This window comes from Scylla paramamosain, chromosome 24, assembly GCF_035594125.1.
Source record: "Scylla paramamosain isolate STU-SP2022 chromosome 24, ASM3559412v1, whole genome shotgun sequence".
Taxonomy (NCBI): Eukaryota; Metazoa; Arthropoda; class Malacostraca; order Decapoda; family Portunidae; genus Scylla; species Scylla paramamosain.
The window spans coordinates 9,636,078-9,655,827 of record NC_087174.1 but is presented as its reverse complement, the minus strand read 5'-3'; the positions used below and the strand labels follow the sequence as shown (position 1 = coordinate 9,655,827).

The following is a 19,750-nucleotide window of genomic DNA, read 5'->3' as shown; positions in this document are numbered from 1 at the left end:
CACCCACAACCACACTAATGATCGGAATCTTAAGGGCATCTCGTTACCATTCCTCTGATGACTACACCTGAGGCCCGAGAGAGAGAGAGAGAGAGAGAGAGAGAGAGAGAGAGAGAGAGAGAGAGAGAGAGAGAGAGAGAGAGAGAGAGAGAGAGAGAGAGAGAGAGAATTAATCCTTTTATGCGGAAATTTAGCGAACTGGTTAATTTTATTTTCATGGTGCAGTAAAAAGCTAGATAAAAAGGACAGACTGACAGACAGACAGACAGACAAATCGATAAGCAGACAGATAGATAGACAGACATAAATTGACAGACAAAGTGAATAGTAATTAATGTTTATTGTTGAAAGGGAAGTTAAGATGTTATAAATAATGAAGAATGAGAGAAACAATGCAGATATTTTAAATAAGTAATATTAGACGTTGGAGGAGAAAGAAAAATATAAGAACAATCATCAGAAGTAAGGAAGAAGGAAAAAAAGGGATAAGAGGAAGTAAAATAAAGTAAAGAAAGACAATTACGAGAGGAGAATAAGAAGACTAGGAGGAGGAGGAGAAGAAAAAGAAAAGAAGAAGGAGGATAGGAACCTTAGAATGATAGAGAAGGTGTAAGAACCCACCAGCCCTACACGTGGGCAGTCGCTCTATAAAACATACCTACCTGCCTATAAGAATAAGAAGACTAGGAGGAGGAGGAGAAGAAAAAGAAGAAAAAGAAGAAGGAGGATAGGAACCTTAGGATGATAGAGAAGATGCAAGAACCCACCAGCCCTACACGTGGCAGTCGCTCTATAAAACATACCTACCTGCCTATTTCCACCTATCATCCTCAGCCATAAACTTGTCTAATCTTTTAAATCTCCCCACTGAAGCGGTACAAACAACCTGAATACTGAGATTACTGAGGAGAGAAAGGTAGGTGGGGAGGAGGCTTCACCTTAACTATCCTTTCTCTCACTTTAGATACAGTAATATTTCAGTCACATAGATAGTAAGTCTTTTGGTGTTATTTGTTTTGTTTTTTTTTCTCTTATTTCTCTTATTTCCCATCAGTATTTCTTCCTAGTCTTCTTTCTGTTTTTCTCTTTTTATTCATGTCTCCTTTTTCTTCACCCTCTCTCACTTTTTCTCTTCGTAAACAACCTCATCTTTCCTTTCTCTCTCTTTCTCTTTCTCTTTATCCCCTCTTTCTCTACTTCCCCTTTCTACTCTTCTTTCCCTCTCCCCACTATCCCACCCTCTTCCCTTTCTACTTCCTCCCTTGCGCTGCACGGCCCAGTCACTTTTCAGCAATACACATTAGCCTGATTACATTTTGTGTGACAGGTGCAAAGGTGTGTCGTGTGGAGGCAGGGTGTGGTATTGATCAGGTGTGCACGCCGAGTGGAGGCTGTGTGGAGCAACGGGTGGCGGGGCTGCAGGTGGAGGGAGCAAACAGTGGCGTGGTGGATGGGAGTGGGGGTCGTGTGGGATATGCTTTAGCGGTGAGTGGAATGAGGAAGCTGTGGAAAGGATGATCGTGTATGGTATGAAATATGGCAGGGTGTGGTTACAGGTGGAGGGCTGTGGATGGTGTGTGGAAGGTTACATAGTGTCCTTGGCTTGAACCGTGTATGAATATCTGATGGAGTGTATGTATGTATGTGTGTGTGTATAGTGTACGAGGTGGAGTGTGTGGATGACCATAGCAAGTGATGTGGATGTTATAGAATAAGGAATGTGGATGAGTGTGGTGGGGTGGGTGATGGTGTGGTGTGGTGGGTGTGTGGTAAGGATATATGGTGGAGTATCGTGTGGTGGTGCGATGGTTCGGTCTCTGTGGATGCGTGTGGTGGATCTTTTATGAGGGTGGATGGGACGAGGAGGAGGAGGAGCAAGAGGAGGAGGAGGAGGAGGAGGAGGAGGAGGAGGAGGAGGAGGATCAAAAGATGGAAGAGAAATTGAACTTACCACACACAAACACACACACACACAGGTAGATGAGTCACCTACACACACACACACACACACACACACACACACACACACACACACACACACACACACACACACACACACACACACACACACACACACACACACACACACACACACACACACACACACACACACACCTGGGCCTCAAATCTTCTCTTCCCCTTTCTCTATTCCCTCTTTCCTTCCCTATCTTCCCTCCCTATCTTCCCTCCCTTATTCTCTCTTCCACTGCAAACACAATCACGAACCTCATAAATCCAAACAGTTGTATTAACGGGAGGCTGCACACACACACACACACACACACACACACACACACACACACACACACACACACACACACACACACACACACACACACACACACACACACACACACACACACACACACACACACACACAATAATGAGTTAGGTACACACATCCTTTCTCTTTGCTACATGCGTGTGCATATGTGTGTTTATGTTGCATTGGCCTCCTCTCTCTCTCTCTCTCTCTCTCTCTCTCTCTCTCTCTCTCTCTCTCTCTCTCTCTCTCTCTCTCTCTCATATCCGGCAACCATAAATTTTACCTTCTTTTCCCCTCTTCTTTTGTGTGTCCCTCCTCCTCCTCCTCCCTCCTCCCTCCTCCTCCTCCTCCTCCTCCTCCTCCTCCTCCTCCTCTCCCTCCTCCTCCTCTCCTCCTCCTCCTCCTCTTATCCTACTTTTCTCACTATAATTATGTCTACTGTTGTTTGTTTTTCCTTTGCATTGCTATTTATTTGTTCCTCTTCTTCCTTTCATCTCCCTTCCCTCTGACTTTTTTTTTCCGATGCGCTTTTTTTCACGCTGAACACAAACACCAATCTCCAAAAAGGCCGTGTTTTGAGAACGTTTTGCTTGAATACCCCAACGATTTAACTTTCGTCGTAACCTTTATTCTCTTTTCTCTCTTGTCTTTGTTCGACTCTTGACCAGCAGGGGCACAGGAAACGCAGGTAACAGTGCAGGTGTTTATTCACAGAAGGTGTGAACAGAAGGCTGGAGGTAGGTGATCTCCCGGCGCCAGGCCGCGCACTCCCACTTAACACTTATGACTGAAGCCTAGCTCGTTCACTCATACACGTATTCATGCCTCACACAAGTCTCGCTCATTCACTCGTTCACACAACTAGCTAACAACCACACACCTCCCCCGAGACATAAGGAAGATTCCTTATCTTTGTTATGGCTACCGTAACACATGAAACAAAGTTACAATGATTGAAGTACAGAAAACACGGTACATATACACAAAACAAACACAGCGTACAATGAACACGTACGACTAATCGTAGGTGCTACGGTGCCACCGCACCTGCAGTCGTCTCGGCTCCCTACGCTGTCGGCTGCTTCGACGCTCTGGTTGCTCTCGGCCACGGTGTACCCCGTTACCCTGATGCTCCGGGCTGCCGGGATGGTGGTGTTCCTCGTGACCCTGATGCTGAAGCGCTGCACCGCCATGAGCGGTGTGCTGCTCGACAGGAAGGGGAGCAAGAGGTCTGTGTGGGCGTAGGTGTCTTCTATTACGCCACATCACGCGACCGCTGCCCATCTTGATGAGGTAGTCTCTCCTTCGCCCAACAGCCACGATGACACCCAGGCGATCCCAGAGGCCTGTCGTGTGATCTTGAACGTCGACGTGGCCACCGAGGTGCAGGAGAGGAAGAGTACGGGCGGACGCGTCGTGGCGAAGTTTCGCTTTCTTCCTCAGTCGCTCTGCCTTGGCGTCGCACTCATCAGCAGCGCGCTGCCACTGCTGAGCGTATGAGCGATGATGAGCCGGGACACAGGACCTCATAGGATGACCGAAGAGGACTTGTGCTGGTGATCGCCCTTCCCGCCCTCGGAGTGTTGCGCAGTTCCAGCAACCCGCGAGCGAACGCATCCTCGTCCAGGTGTCCCTGCTGTGTGGTCGTGAGGATCAGCTTCTTCACGGACTTGACCGCTGCCTCGGCGTGACCATTGGAGCGTGGATAATGAGGTGAAGATACACGATGCTCCACCCCCCATCGAGCCAGGAAGCGCCGTACCGATGAAGAAGTGAACTGCGGTCCACCGTCAGTCCTCAGGAGAACAGGCACGCCCGTGTCGGCGAACACACCCCGAAGGACACGAACGAGCTGATCAGCCGATGCTGGACGTGAGCATGCAGACACGTGAGGCCACCCAGACAAGCGATCTACATACACGAGGTATGTACGGCCTGCTGCGTGGAAGTAGTCTGCAGAAACTGACTCAAACACCCTGCTGGGTGTGTCCGTGTCCTGCCAGAGAGGTTCGTTGGCTTGGCTTGGTAGGAGTGGACGGCATAGTGAGCATCCAGAAACGACGTTCTCAACGTCTCTGTCCATACCAGGCCAGTACACCGTTTGTCGGGCCCGTCGCTTGGTGCGCTCCATCCCCTGATGACTGTCATGGAGTCGCTCTAGTGTTTCTCGGCGGAGGCTGTGAGGAATAAGAAGCCTCGGCCCGTAAACCACCAGGTCGTCGTCTACGGCCAGCAGACTGCGCACCCGGCCAGTACGTACGCAAGCGGTGATCGAGGTCGTGGCAATGATCAGGAAGCCCTCGATGATGACGTTCTTGAGCAAGCAGTACTCCCCGTCTCTTGCTGCTGCGGCTGCGGCAGCCATTTCCACAGTCTGATCCTGGAGTGGTGCTAAGCGGACGCCGTCCTCATTGGTGGCAGATAACGCTGAGATGACCGCTGAGTGGAGAGGGTCGAGGTCACCAGAAGTAGCAGCATCCTCTTCCTCCACTGGGTCCTGTACTGGAGCACGTGAGAGGGCGTCGGGCACACAGTGTGCCTTGATCACAGCAGCAGCGTGCCCCGCACGCTGCTGTGGCGTTGGGTCGTAGGAATGAGGCCAGCTGATCACTTCTGTGGGCGTAGATAGAGGTGGCTGCGAGGCGGTCGGGTACTTGATGGAGCTGTTGCCGGTGTGCTGTTCTTCCCTGCGTAGCGGTCGGATTTGAGCCGGAAAATCTTCGGGGAGGATTCCGAGAGCGATGGAATCGTACCAGCTAAGCAGCGCCCCCTTCACCTCCTTCACCACGCTCACAACAGTCTCAGCTTCCCTGTCGCCCAGTTGCAAGTGCGACGAGAAAGTTCCTACACAGGTGAGGGGTGATTACCGGCAGCATAAAGTCCATCACCATCAGCGGGCGCCAAGCTGGAGGGCGGGATTCCAAGGAGTGTTGCCGTGTCGAGGCCAATAACGGTCGTTTCGGCCCCAGAGTCAGGAGTCCACGTAATCTTGTCTCTTCCAGCGGGATGTGTGGCGGTAATGAGCACCTGGGGCGCAGGTCGTGCCGTCACCGTCTTTGTGTATACGCCTGATAAGAGCTGGTATACACTGGCACTGGCTCCCCGCCTCGGGCCTGCACCGCGATGAGGAGAGACAGTTGAGGAACTCCTCGAAGCTCCTCGTCGTTTCCTCACTGTCTGCTGACATACACTCGCAAAATGCCCTCTTTTCCCGCAGTTACGACACACTTTATCTATTGCCTGGCATCCCCTTTTGTCACTGCGACAATCTTTGCCACAACGATAACAGCCCGTGGGCAGGCCCCCGAAACTGCCCTTCCTGTAGTTCGAGACAGCGTTCACACCATGGCTCGAAGAGTGAGAACGCCCCTTAGTACTGCACTACACTGGTTAGCGCTCTCTGATGCTCTGCAAATATCTATGGCGTTTTCAAGGGTGAGTTTCTTGTTTTCCAGCATGCGTTTCAGAGCCACTTCGTCTCGTGTCCCAACGACAATTCTGTCACGCAGCTGATGGTTTATGCACTGGTCGCAAAAGTCACAGAAATTGGCGATTTCCTTAACAGCACATAAAAAGTCGTCAAAACCTTCTTGCGTTTCTTGCACGCGGGAGTAGAAGTCTCTTCTATCCATGATGATGTTGCGCTGGCTTCGCAGGTACTCACACATTGCATCGAGGATGGTTCTTAACTCCGCGTCTCTCGGTAAGCTTATCCCGTAGCGAAGTGTACGGGTCCACTCGTCGTCTAGGACAGCAGCGAGTGCCGCCCTCTGCTCAGCCAGGGAGAGACAGTCTATCCTGGCGAGGGTTACGTATCCTTCAAACTTATGGCGCCACGTGTCGAACTCACGTAAAGATGCTGACGCCGTTAAGTGAGGAATGATGGTGGCGGACGTCGGGAACCTCGCGCCCTGGGTAGACGTGCTGCGGGCTGTGGTTTCGCCTTCATTGCTCGCCGTGGTGCGACTGGGAGCTTGTGTCCCCACTCTCTCCAGCAGCTGGGTTAAACGCTCCTCGCGAGCCTGACTCTGCTCCGACTGTCGCGCTAGCAGAGCCTGACTCTGCTCCGACTGTCGCGCTAGCAGGGCAGCCAGCGCCTCCAACTGCTTCTCCATTCTGCGCCGTACCCTGCAGCCTTGTCCTGATCCTACTCACTGCGCCATGTTCGACTCTTGACCAGCAGGGGCACAGGAAACGCAGGTAACAGTGCAGGTGTTTATTCACAGAAGGTGTGAACAGAAGGCTGGAGGTAGGTGATCTCCCGGCGCCAGGCCGCGCACTCCCACTTAACACTTATGACTGAAGCCTAGCTCGTTCACTCATACACGTATTCATGCCTCACACAAGTCTCGCTCATTCACTCGTTCACACAACTAGCTAACAACCACACAGTCTTCTTCCCTCTTTTGTTCCCTCTGTCCCCCCTTCCATTATTTCTCAATCTCGTTTTCTTTCTATCTCTCTGTCTCTCTTCCCTTCTTTCTCTCCGGCTCTGTTTCTGACCCCTTTACCTCTTTCGCTCCATGTCTCTCCCTTTCTTTCTCTTCATTTGCCCTATCTCTCTTCCTTCCCTTTTTTCTCTTCGTCTCTCCCACCCCTCAGTTTCTATCTCTCACTCTCTGTACTGTACATTGGCTGTTGCGTGTGATTTCTGATATCTACCTGAATATATACCTAATTAACCCAGGTGGCGGTAGATATAGCGGTAGATAATGTCATATTTATTACTTAACTTGTATCGATCACTATTGCGTCAGACACCCAGCTGACGTGGCTCAAAGAAAACGTACGAGCGCGAGGCCAAGTTTTCTTTGAGGTATTTTTTTTTAGGGTAACTCTTCTATCTTTCCCGTCGCTGTGTAGGAGGCGGTTAAAACTTTTAGTGTCTTCCATCGTTACATTCTTTTGGGTCTTAACGGAGGATAAGGGAGAGAAAGGTGAAGATGGGGCGTTAAGTTTAATGGGAGGAGGGGGGAAAATATGAGGGGGAGGAAAGGGAAAGGAAAGAGAGGAGAAGTTATGGTGGAGAATAAAAATTAAAGCCTAGATTTTGAATTCCTTTGAGTTTAATGGAGGGAAAAGAGGGAAAATGGACCTGGAGAAGGAGAGTGAGGTGAGAATTTTACTGTAGGGACAGAGAGAGAGAGAGACGGAGAGAGAGAGAGAGAGAGAGAGAGAGAGAGACGAGAGAGGAGAGAGAGAGAGAGAGAGAGAGAGAGAGAGAATACTTCTGAGAATGAGTGGATATAAGTAAGGTGAGGCTCTGTTCCCAGCAGGTGAGGCATGAAGGTGCATTATTCACAGGTGTGTCCCGGATGTGTGTGTGTATGTGTGTGTGTATGTGTGTGTGTGTGTGTTTGTGTTTGTGTTTGTGTTTGTGTTTGTGTTTGTTTGTTTGTGTTTTACGAGGCACATGTCGTCATTGTGAACGAGACTATTGATTGTTGCGGCTACGTGTGTGTGTGTGCGTGTGTGTGTGTGTGTGTGTGTGTGTGTGTGTGTGTGTGTGTGTGTGTGTGTGTGTGTGTGCTCATAATGCGCAGTAAGAGGATTAATCTACGTATTATTCTCTCTGATAGTATAATTCCACGAATACTACGACTGCATTATAACGATAGTAACTAATAATAATAATAATAATAATAATAATAGCAGCAGTTGTAGCAGTAGTAGAAGTAGTAGGAAAAAAAAGAAGAAGAAAAAGAAAAATAGAAAAACAAAAAACGATTAAAAAGGACCACCACCACCACCACCACCACCACCACCATAGCCCATAAAACCTTCCACCCACACATATCCAAAACACGGAAGACACCACTGGAGTCACAAGCTGGCAGGGACGGAAAATAAATAACAATGTAAAAAGAGAAGTGAAAAAAAAAAGATAATAGCGCATATTTTTCACCGTCACGAGACTTGAGAGCGTTGCAAAGTTTACAGGGAGCGTGAAATGCAAATTTATAAGGATGGGCTGACGGGAAGCGATGTAGTGGATGTAGTGAGGTGTTACGATGCGTGTGGAGACTGACGAAGGTGCGGGAGGGTGGAGGGCGGGTGGATAATGCGTTATAAGAGTCTAAGGTGATTGATGTGTGTGGTTATGGCAGGTGGATGAAGTGGTGTGGATATGAGGCTGTGGATTGAATGAAATGGTGGATAATACGCGGATTTGAGTATAGAGTGATGGTGGATGAGTGTGGCTAAGGTTAGTGGATAATAGTGGAGTGCTAGGATACATGTGAAAAATGTGGAAGGGTGGATTACACGTGGATGTGAGTATAGGATGATAGTGGTGATGGATGAGTGTGGATATGGCCAGTGGATGGGGTGTTTAAGTGGATGTGTTGTGGGAGGTGCTGCTATCAAGTGTAGGCGGAGTTGTCATTGTCGGGTGGAGTAAAGTTGAGGGAATGAGACTGGGTGGAGGAGTGGTGGGGTGGTGGGGTGCTGGTGGAAGGGGTGGGGTGTCTCAAGTGGGGGTATTGTGTGGGGGGGTGTAGTGGGGTGTTTTTTCTGACAAGTGTGTAGGTCAAGTGATAGCATGAGTGTTGCCATTTGTGTGTGTGTGTGTGTGTGTGTGTGTGTGTGTGTGTGTGTGTGTGTGTGTGTGTGTGTGTGTGTGTGTGTGTGTGTGTGTGTGTGTCCCTTTAAACAATCAAATCCACTCTGCAAATCCACTAGATCCACATGACGAAATGAGTCCACTGTTCCATTCTCCTTCTCCTCCCCTCCCTTCTCTCCTCCCTCCCTCTCCCTCCCCCTTTATCCATCCCTCCTTACCTCTCCAAACATTACTATTCTCCCTTTCCCTTCTCTTCCTCTTTCTCCTCTGTGTCTCTTCTTCTCAACCTTACTTATTTTTTTCTCTTTTCCTCCAACCTTTTCCTTTCTCTTCTATTTTCCTCTCCCCAGATTTCCTCCTTTTTCCCTGCTTCCCCATACAGTTCTTTTTCCCTCTCCCCTTCTCTTTCCTCTCCTCCCATTTCTTCTCTCTCTCCCTATACAGTAACCCTCCCTTTCCTCCTCTTTCCTCTTCTTCCCTCCTTTACCGTCCCTATCCTCTCTCCCTTTCTCCCCTGTTAGGCGGTCAAGAGTACAGATGATTGGTTAATTAAGGCCGCGTTCTCTCTCTCTCTCTCTCTCTCTCTCTCTCTCTCTCTCTCTCTCTCTCTCTCTCTCTCTCTCTCTCTCTTCTCTCTCTCTCTCTCTCTCTCTCTCTCTCTCTCTCTCTCTCTCTCTCTCTGATTTGTTGTATATTGCCTCAGGTGTGTGTGTGTGTGTGTGTGTGTGTGTGTGTGTGTGTGTGTGTGTGTGTGTGTGTGTGTGTGTGTTTGTTTGTTTGTTTATTTGTGTGCGTGTGTTTGTGTTTGTGTTTCTGTTTGTGTTTGTTTTACCTGTCGTAAACATACGTTCACTTTAAAATCGTCAAACACACACACACACACACACACACACACACACACACACACACACACACACACACACACACACACACACACACACACACACACACACACACACACACACACACACCTTTGACTTTGATCTACGTGTATATGTTATTATTTTCATTATTATTATTATTATTATTATTGTTATTATTGTTATTATTATTATTATTATTATTATTATTATTATTATTATTATTATTATTATTATTATTATTATTACTACTACTACTACTACTACTACTACTACTACTACTACTACTACTGGTACTACTACTACTACTACTACTACTACTACTACTACTACTACTACTACTACTACTACTACTACTACTAATAATAATAATAATAATAATAATAAACAATAATAATAATAATAATAATAATAATAATAATAATAGTAATAATGATAATAATAATAATAATAATAATAATAATAATAATAATAATAATAATAAATCATAATAGTAGTAGTAATAGTACCACCAGTAATAGTAATGGAACTGGTATTCGTGACAGTGACCAGATATTTAATAGTAATTAGTGTGCTCTACAATGTGCGTGACTCAACGACCCTGTGTGTGTGTGTGTGTGTGTGTGTGTGTGTGTGTGTGTGTGTGTGTGTGTGTGGGGCGAGTAGGCGTAGACGTGCGTGTATGAACGATAGGGTGGGTGGGAGAGGGGCAGTAAGGGGAGGGTTAAGGGTAGGGATGATTAAGGTAGGGGGATAAGGGAGAGGAGAGGGAGGAAGGGAAGGGAGGGGAAGAGGAGCATGAGTGGGAGGAAGGAGGAGGGGAGGTGAGGGTGGTGCCGTGTTAGTACCAGCTGTTCCCCTCTCTCTCTCTCTCTCTCTCTCTCTCCCTCTCTCTCTCTCTCTCTCTCTCTCTCTCTCTCTCTCTCTCTCTCTCTCTCTCTCTCTCTCTCTCTCTCTCTCTCACACACACACACACACACACACACACACACACACACACACACACACACACACACACACACACACACACACACACACACACACACACACACACACACACACACACACACTCACTCACTCACTCACTCACTCACTCACTCACTCACTCACTTCACTCACTCACTCACTCACTCACACACACACACACACACACACACACACACACACACACACACACACACACACACACACACACACACACACACACACACACACACGTGTCTCCCATTAACTACTGCAGTACATCAAACAGTAACACAGTAACATTCAAACAGGTGACATTATGGCCAACACTTCCTGAAACTCACAGAACATTATTGCATTATTACACCAGGTATGGACGCGTAACTCACGAATTATTGCACCTTTATTACACCTGGCCGTTTTGCACACAGGTATAATTAAGGTAAAAAAAAATGTATGAGGAACGTGATGCAATATTCCTGCTATGTTACCTGTTCTCTGACCTAATTTTTACCTGAGACGCGAGAGTAAGTTAAGGTTTTAAAATTTCAAGCACAGTCATATTAAAAAGTTTGTTGTGTTTTTATTAAGTTATGTGTAGTGCGGCTCTTACAGTGACCCAGTTTCGGTGTAATGAGGCTTAGATAAGATAACATACCAGCACAGTATTTGCCTTCCCAGATTTTGCGCCACGCTTCTGAAAATGAGTAAAGGGAGAACGGGATCATGTAAAGCCCTGATAAGATTGTTGGTTTTGTGATTGAGGGAAGAAATTTATAAGACCCGTGCTAATATTTTACCCTTTCACTGCCATATGCAACAATTCAAACCACTAATAGGAATGCGTGGGATCTTTATAAGCGTCTACAAGAATGAAAGGGATAAAGCAGATAGATTTTGCAATTTCCAGGCAGGAGGTGGCTGGAGAACAACAAAAGATGTCTCAGAGTGGTTAGTGATTAAGGAAAGGGTGTGCCAAATAGTAGGGAAAGGGTTAAAGATGACAAAGGTAATTAGGTAAAGATTTTAGGTTCTGCGGCTGTGTTATGATTGGGGAAGATAATGTTTCAGTCCCGTGTGAATATTTTCCTTAAAGATACGAGTAAAGATGAGAAAGATAATTAGGTGAAGTTATAATACTGTGCTGGTGTTGTCTCATAATTTCACAGGTAAATGTGGAAGACTTTTGTGAATCTGTCCATAAAAAATCAGGAAGGTAATTAGGCAAAGGTATGGTAAGACTTTGCCGCTGTATTTTAATTTAGCAGAGAAATTTGAATGACTAGCTTGAATGTGTCCCATAATGATCAAGAGAAGAAAGGTCGTAGCATGAAGGTACAAAACTTTTCCTCTCTTGTTTGACTAGGGAAGGAACTCGGGGGACTAGTGTGGGTGTCCCTAAAAGATAAGGATAAGAAAGGTCATTAAGAAGCAGAATTTGGAAGACTAGTGTAAATCTGTACCTTAATAATAAAAAATAAAGATAGTAAGATAAAGATATAAGATTGTTCCGTTGTTGCACTTGATATAATTTAAGACTCCAGCAAAATTGAGTCTTTAAAAGTACGAGTATAAGTGAAGCTAAGATTAGGTAAAGATGTAAGACTATGGGCTGATTATGATAAGGGAAGGGAGATTTAGAAGGGCACGTGTAAATTTGCCTCCTAAAAGACGAGAGAAGGAAGGGTTTAGGTAAGTGTCTGATAAGATTGTGATGATTACAATTGAAGACAGTAATTTGGACGTTCCTGTGTGAAAATATTCGTTTTGAAGGCAGATTGGGAAGATAGTTATTGAATAATGGTAAAAAGATAAAGGTTAGAAAGGAAGGATAGTTATTAGATATTGAACGATGGTGTAACGGGCAAAAAGTAGACAGGAAAGGTAGTTATTAGGTATACAATAATGGTAAAAAAAGTAAAGATGAGACAGGGGAGGGAGCTATTAAGTATTGAACAGTGATACAAAAAGGCAAAGATGACACAGGTGAGATAGTTATTAGGGTAATGAACAGTGGCAAAAAAAAAAAAAGTTAGGTAGTTATTTGATACTGAACAGTGAGATAGTTTTTAGGTGAAGATTTTGATAACATTGCGTGCAGATTCATAACTGAGGAAAAGGAAATTACAAGACCTCGTGAAAATAACTTCCTTAAACGAGAAATGTAACTAGGTAAGATGATGATAAGATTGTGGTGGTGTTTTATAATCAAAGTAAGGAATTTAGGAGGCCTCGCGCAGTATACGTCTCCTAAAGGTAAAGGGAAGAAAGGTTTTAGGTAAGGTATGATAAGAAAGATCGTGAGCTGACTGTTATTGGGAAGGGAATCTGAAAGGACTCGATCAAATATTTCTTCTAAAAATAAAGATGGAATTGATTTGGGGTAAGGGCGTGATAAGATACGTGCTCATTTATACTAAGGGAAAGGAAAGACCTGTGCAAATATTTCCTAAGATGAGAAAGATAATTAGGTAAGATAATGGCAATATTTTGGTGGTGTTATATAATTGAGGAAGGGAATTTAGGAGACCCTGTGCAAATACTTCCCCTAAAGGCAAAGGGAAGAAAGATTTTAGGTAAGGGATGATAAGAAACGTTGTGAGGTGACTGTGATTGGAATTTGGAAATATGCATATATGTGTTTTAAATATAAAGGTGTGATTGATTTGCGGTAAAGGTGTGACAAGATTGCGTGCTCATTAGCTAAGGGAAGAGAAGTAACAAGGTCTTGTGCACATGCGTCTCCTAAGATTAGAAAGGTAATTAGGTAAGATAATAACAAGGTCGTGATGCTGTTTTGTAATCGAGGAAAGGAGTTTAGGAGGCCTCGAGCAAATACGTGCCATAAAAGTAAAGGTAACAAAGATTTTAGGTAAGAATTTGATAAGATGGGCTGAATATCATTGAAGAGAGGGAAGGACTCGTGCCGCTGTGTCCTAAAGGTAAAGGTGATATGATTATTAGGTAAGGTAATGATACGATTGTGTTGCTGATTATTGAGAAAAGGAAACTTGCAAGGGCTTGTGTGAATGTGCCTGGTAAACATGTAGATGAGAGTAATTACTTTAAAATATGGCGAGACTGTATGCCGATATATAATTATGACAAGGTATTTAGAAGGACACGTTCCTGAGCGTTCCATTATTATACAGGAAATGAAGCGTTGAAAGGACTTCATCTCATGTATTGGCCTTCACATGTACAGTCACGGCCAGAAGTGAGGTAACATACGGCACTCCCCTTTGTGTTAAGAGTTTTCCTCAATTTGAAGGCATGTTACCTAAGAGTCTTTCAATCGCCAGCTTTTGTAAGATTGTCACCAGGGCAGAGAATGTGAGATTGATAGAAAAGGTAAAACACGGTGGTGGTGAGTGTGGAGTTTACTAAATAACTACGACTTTGTTTATGAAGTTGTACCTTAGAATGATAATGATGAGGTATAGTGCGTGTGTTAACAGTTCTGTAATCTCTCCTGGTCAAAGAGAAAGCAAAGGAATAGTAAAGAGATGAATACCAAATATATAAGTTAATTCCAGTTTTTCTTGTATTTCTTTTAGGAAACGATATTGTGAGATTATTTATTTATTTATTTATTTATTTATTCATTCATTCATTCATCTGGTTAGTCAGTCAACTAGTCGTTCAGTCAGTCAGCCACTCACTCACTCAGTCAGTTACAGTTAGTTCGTTAGCTTGTTTATAAGTTATTATCTTACACTGGCCCCCCTTACACACACACACACACACACACACACACACACACAAGATACAAATATACATAGATAAGACCGTTTTTATGGCCACTCACCAAAATTTATCACTACTTGTTTAAGGAGTGATGATTTCTGAGTGACACAAGAACAGGTTACTGACGAACACAGCTATTTAACGGCGAGAGGCGAGAGGTCAGCGAGGAAAGGTCACATAGGCTTAATTTGGCGCGGTGTGTGGGATTGGGTTCACGGAGAGGTCACGTGGTCGCCAGGTAAGGCCCCTCTGCCTCACCTCACCTCGCCCGCCACCAGGTAGATACTATAATGTGACCTGATTACTTAATTAGTTATGAATGGTAATGAGGGGGAGGCGCCCGCACTGAGGAGACAAACAGGCAGGCAGGCAGACACACAGACAGACAAATATATATGTAGAGAAGTAGATAGATGGATAGAAATATATATACGTAGATAGACTGATAGATTGATAGATAGGTAGAAAGATTGTTAGGTAAATAAATGTATATAAACAGATTGATAGATGCACAGATACATATATAGATAAGTAGGCATGTTTATTGATTTTATTATAATTTAGACACAAACACACACACACACACACACACGAGAGAGAGAGAGAGAGAGAGAGAGAGAGAGAGAGAGAGAGAGAGAGAGAGAGAGAGAGAGAGAGAGAGAGAGAGAGAGAGAGAGAGAGAGAGAGAGAGAGAGAGAGAGAGAGAGATATCAACTTTCATACTGATCAAGATGTCTAAACTCACCTCGCTCCTCCACGTCCTTAAAAGAGAGAGAGAGAGAGAGAGAGAGAGAGAGAGAGAGAGAGAGAGAGAGAGAGAGAGAGAGAGAGAGAATGACTGGAATGGGGGTTAGTGGTAGCATGTGGATGAGGTGGAGTAAGGGGAAGGAGTGGAAGAGAGTGTATGTAAGTAAAGCTGTGGTCAATATACTACTACTACTACTACTACTACTACTACTACTACTACTACTACTACTACTACTACTACTACTACTACTACTACTACTACTACTACTACTACTACTGGGTGATTGGTGGTGTGGTGCGGTGGGTGGTGTTTAAGGAGCGTGAGAGTGGCGTGTGGCTGATGGAGGCGAGGGTCAGGCGGGTGACAGATGGATGGATGGGTGGCGTGTGTGTTGGGGGAAGGCATTATGAGGAGACCACTAGTATTACATCGATTGGCTGTGCTGCTGCTGGTGATAGTTGTGGTGTTATCGCTGCTAATACTGCTACTGGCATGGTTATTGATATTAGTATTACAAAAATATCAATAATGACAGCAACTACTACTACTACTACTACTACTACTACGTATTTATGATAGTGTTACGCTTTTTAGGTATGCAATAAAGCTAAAATATTGACCTGATAGTACTACAATATTCCTCCTCCTCCTCCTCCTCCTCCTCCTCCTCCTCCTCCTCCTCCTCCAAGGGCGTCACATAACCCACTGCACCACAGACTTAGTATCCCCTTGGGGAAGGCACCGGCACACCCCACGGCAAGGCTGCTGCTGCTGTTTCGTCCCCTGCAGTAGGGAATTGCGCAACTTGCGGTCTCTCTCTCTCTCTCTCTCTCTCTCTCTCTCTCTCTCTCTCTCTCTCTCTCTCTCTCTCTCTCTCTCTCTCTCTCTCTCTCTCTCTCGTGGTGTCGTTTGCATTTCGTAATTTTCTCTCCTCCATCAATTCATGTTTTTTTCTTCTCTCTTAATTTCTCCAGTTCTTCCTCCGCTTTTTCTTTCCTCTCATGGATTCTTTCCTCCGCCTCCTCCCTCCAAGGCCGCCGTCCTGATGGAATGTGAGGAGGTGCGGCGCGTGGCTCACTTTCCTCCTCCTCCTCCGTCTGCCTGGTCTCTCTCTCTCTCTCTCTCTCTCTCTCTCTCTCTCTCTCTCTCTCTCTCTCTCTCTCTCTCTCTCTCTCTCTCTCTCTCTCTCTCTCTCTCTCTCACACACACACACACACACACACACACACACACACACACACACACACACACACACACACACACACACACACACACACACACACACCGTGACTCACCACTTTGCTATTCCTTCCACTTTCTCTAACTTTAGCCTCCCCAGTGACGATTAAATTACTACTACTACTACTACTACTACTACTACTACTACTACTACTACTACTACTACTACTACTACTGTTAGCACCATCATCACACTATCAACATCACTGCTCTCACTACTACTACTACTACTACTACTACTACTACTACTACTACTACTACTACTACTACTACTACTGTCAGGTGTATGTGTGTGAAATTTGTGATATGCGGGTTAATGGAAGAGGGAAATACGTCATGGATCTGTATATGCATGGAGCCATTTTAGTTCCATTAGGCTGGAGTTATTTGTATGGACAGCGAGATGTTTATTGCAGAGAGAGAGAGAGAGAGAGAGAGAGAGAGAGAGAGAGAGAGAGAGAGAGAGAGAGAGAGAGAGAGAGAGAGAGAGGTATGTTTGTTAGTGTTGCTTTGTTTTCCTCTGTCATTTATACAAAAATATTGAGTGTGTTCAGTTTTGTTGGGTAAGTTTTATGTAGTGTTGGTGTAGTAGGAGTTTATGTGTGTGTGTGTGTGTTTGTGTGTGTGTATGAGTGAGTGAGTGAGTGAGTGTTTGTGTGAATATGAGTGAGGTTGAATGCTGGTATGGACAACTTATGCTGGAGAGTTTGGGTTTGTTTGTGTGTATGAGTGTGTGAGTGAACGAGTGTGTGAAAGTTTGTTAGCATGATTGAGATTTAATGTTAGTATTGATAACTTATGAGTAAACAACACTGAAATATATGGGTTTAGGTATGACAGGTGAGGATGAATCAGTGTGTGAAGCATGAGGAGGAGGGAGGAAGGAGGAAGGAGGAATTTTACAGCATTATTTTCACCTTCGCAATCAAGGGATGGACCGGTGGAGGAAGGGAAGGAGAGGGAAGGAAGGGGAAGGTACGATAGGTCACCAGAGAAGGAAGGGAAGAGAAGGGAAAGGAATGAATAGGAAGGAAAGATAGGCGAGAGTATGATGGGAAATGATAATGAAGAGAGAGAGAGAGAGAGAGAGAGAGAGAGAGAGAGAGAGAGAGAGAGAGAGAGAGAGAGAGAGAGAGAGAGAGAGAGAGAGATGACTCGTGAGGGTTTGAGTGATTGGAAAACTTTTATAATATCAAGTTTCTGGATGAGAGGACAGGTGTCATTGGTGAGGAGGAGGAGGAGGAGGAGGAGGAGGAGGAGGAGGCGGCGGCGGAGGAAGAAGAGGAGGCAGATCACGTAGGATTAAGAGGGGTAACCAAACAGCAACAGGCCATTAGATCCTTGCCAGGCTGTTTGAGGATTTAATTATAACTAACTACTAGATAAATAGATAGGATAGCGGAGGAGGAGACACGATAGCTTTGCAGAAGGAGGAAGAGGAGGAGGAGGAGGAGGAGGAAAAGTTTTTAGGATATGAAATTTGAGAATCCAGAGAGAGAGGCTCGAACGCTGCGGATGCTAAAGGAGGAGGAGGAGGAGGAGGAGGAGGAGGAGGAGGAGGAGGAGGAGGAGGAGGAGGAATATATTACTATCAGATGGCAGTGGCTCATTAACGCCAACATTCATGCCTCATTATAGATTCCGAAGCGACACACACACACACACACACACACACACACACACACACACACACACACACACACACACACACACACACACACACACACACACACACACACACACACAGCGTCATTAACTTTACCTATTAATTGTATTTATTCGTTCGATGCCAAAAAATTAATGATATTGTATCTTTTCCAGGTGAGTCCATGATACCGATGCGGCTGGTGATGGTGGTGTTAATTGAAGCAGAGGAGAGAAGGTAAGTGAAAAGAATTGCGAGTCATGATGTGAGGAAGGGAGGGGGAAAAAAAAAGAAGAGATGGGTTCGTGATGCATTGTGTTTTCCTGTCTTGTGTGTGATTGTGGTTGAAGGAGGAGGAGGAGGAGGAGGAGGAGAACGACGACGAGGAAAATGAAGAATAATGACACAAAAAAATTAGATGTTTATTTTGTTTTACAAGTGCACTGTGATAATGAGCTGAGAAATAGTAGTAGTAGTGGTGGTAGTAGTAGTAGTAGTAGTAGTAGTAATAATAGTAATAGTTGTTGTTGTTGTTGTTTAGTTGTTGTTGTTGTTGTTGTTGACGGTACTACTACTACTACTACTACTACTACTACTACTACTACTACTACTACTACTACTACTACTACTACTACTACTACTACTACTACTACTACTACTACAACGGCAACATTAGCAACATCAACAACAACCATTCCAATTCATTTACATATTTATGCTCTTTTTTTTTTTTTTTTTTTTTCGTGCCAATTAACATTCATATTTTTTCATGTGTATGCATTTTTTCGTACATATATTTTGTGTCACAGAATTTTATAGCATCATTTTCACCTTCGCAATCAAGGGATGGACCGGAGGAGGGAGGGAAGGGGAGGGAAGGAAAGGTAAGGTACGATAGGTCACCAGAGAAAGAGAGGAATGAGGGGAGAGACTGGGAAGAGAAGGGAAAGGAATGAATAGGAAGAAAAGATAGGGGAGAGTATGATGGGAAATGATAATGAAAAGAGAAAGGAAGAAAGGAATGGGAAAAAATTGAAGGGAAGAGTGAAATAGGTCACTTAAGAGAAAGGGGAGTGAGGGAAAGAGAATATCAAGAGAAGGGAAAGGGAAAGATAGGTAATAAAGATAGATAACTAACATAAGAGAGGAATAAGGGGAAAGAGGAGGAAGGAAAAGGAAAGAAATGGAGGGAAATGGAGAATATCATGGGTTACTAAGAGAAAAGTGAGGGAAAAGAAAATGAGAAAGGAAGGGAAGTGAGGGAAGGGTAAAATAGATCACTAGCGAGAGAGGGAAGTGAGCGAAACAATGAGAAAAGAAAGGATAGCAGAGAAAAGGAAGAGAAGAGAGAATACGATAATTCATTACAACAAAAGAATAGTGAAAGAGAAGAGATGGGGGGAAATAAAGACAGGTCAGTAGCGTAAGAGGGAATGAGGGGAAAGATGATGGGGAAAAAAATAGAGTGAATAGAGAATACGATAGATAATTACAAGAGAACAGTGAGAGGAGAGAGAAGAGAGAGAGGGGAGAGTAAAGACAGGTTAGTAACTTCAGAAGGGAATGAGGAGGAAAGAACAAGAAGAGAAGAGAAAAGAAAAGAAGTAAAGAGAAAGAATACAACAGATCATTACAACAGAAGAGAAGAGAGAGAGAGAGAGAGAGAGAGAGAGAGAGAGAGAGAGAGAGAGAGAGAGAGAGAGAGAGAGAGAGAGAGAGA

General features: G+C 44.8%; 1 protein-coding gene across 1 annotated transcript in view; it reads left to right on the top strand.

The window, feature by feature from the left end:
- Positions 1 to 19,750, top strand: part of LOC135112714 (uncharacterized) — a 103,992-nt gene extending 84,242 nt beyond the window's left edge. Inside the window, exon 3 of the mRNA XM_064027466.1 lies at positions 18,207 to 19,750. Within this exon, the coding sequence (XP_063883536.1) occupies positions 18,207 to 18,271 (65 nt within the window). The 3' untranslated portion in view covers positions 18,272 to 19,750. The remainder of the gene's footprint in view (positions 1 to 18,206) is intronic.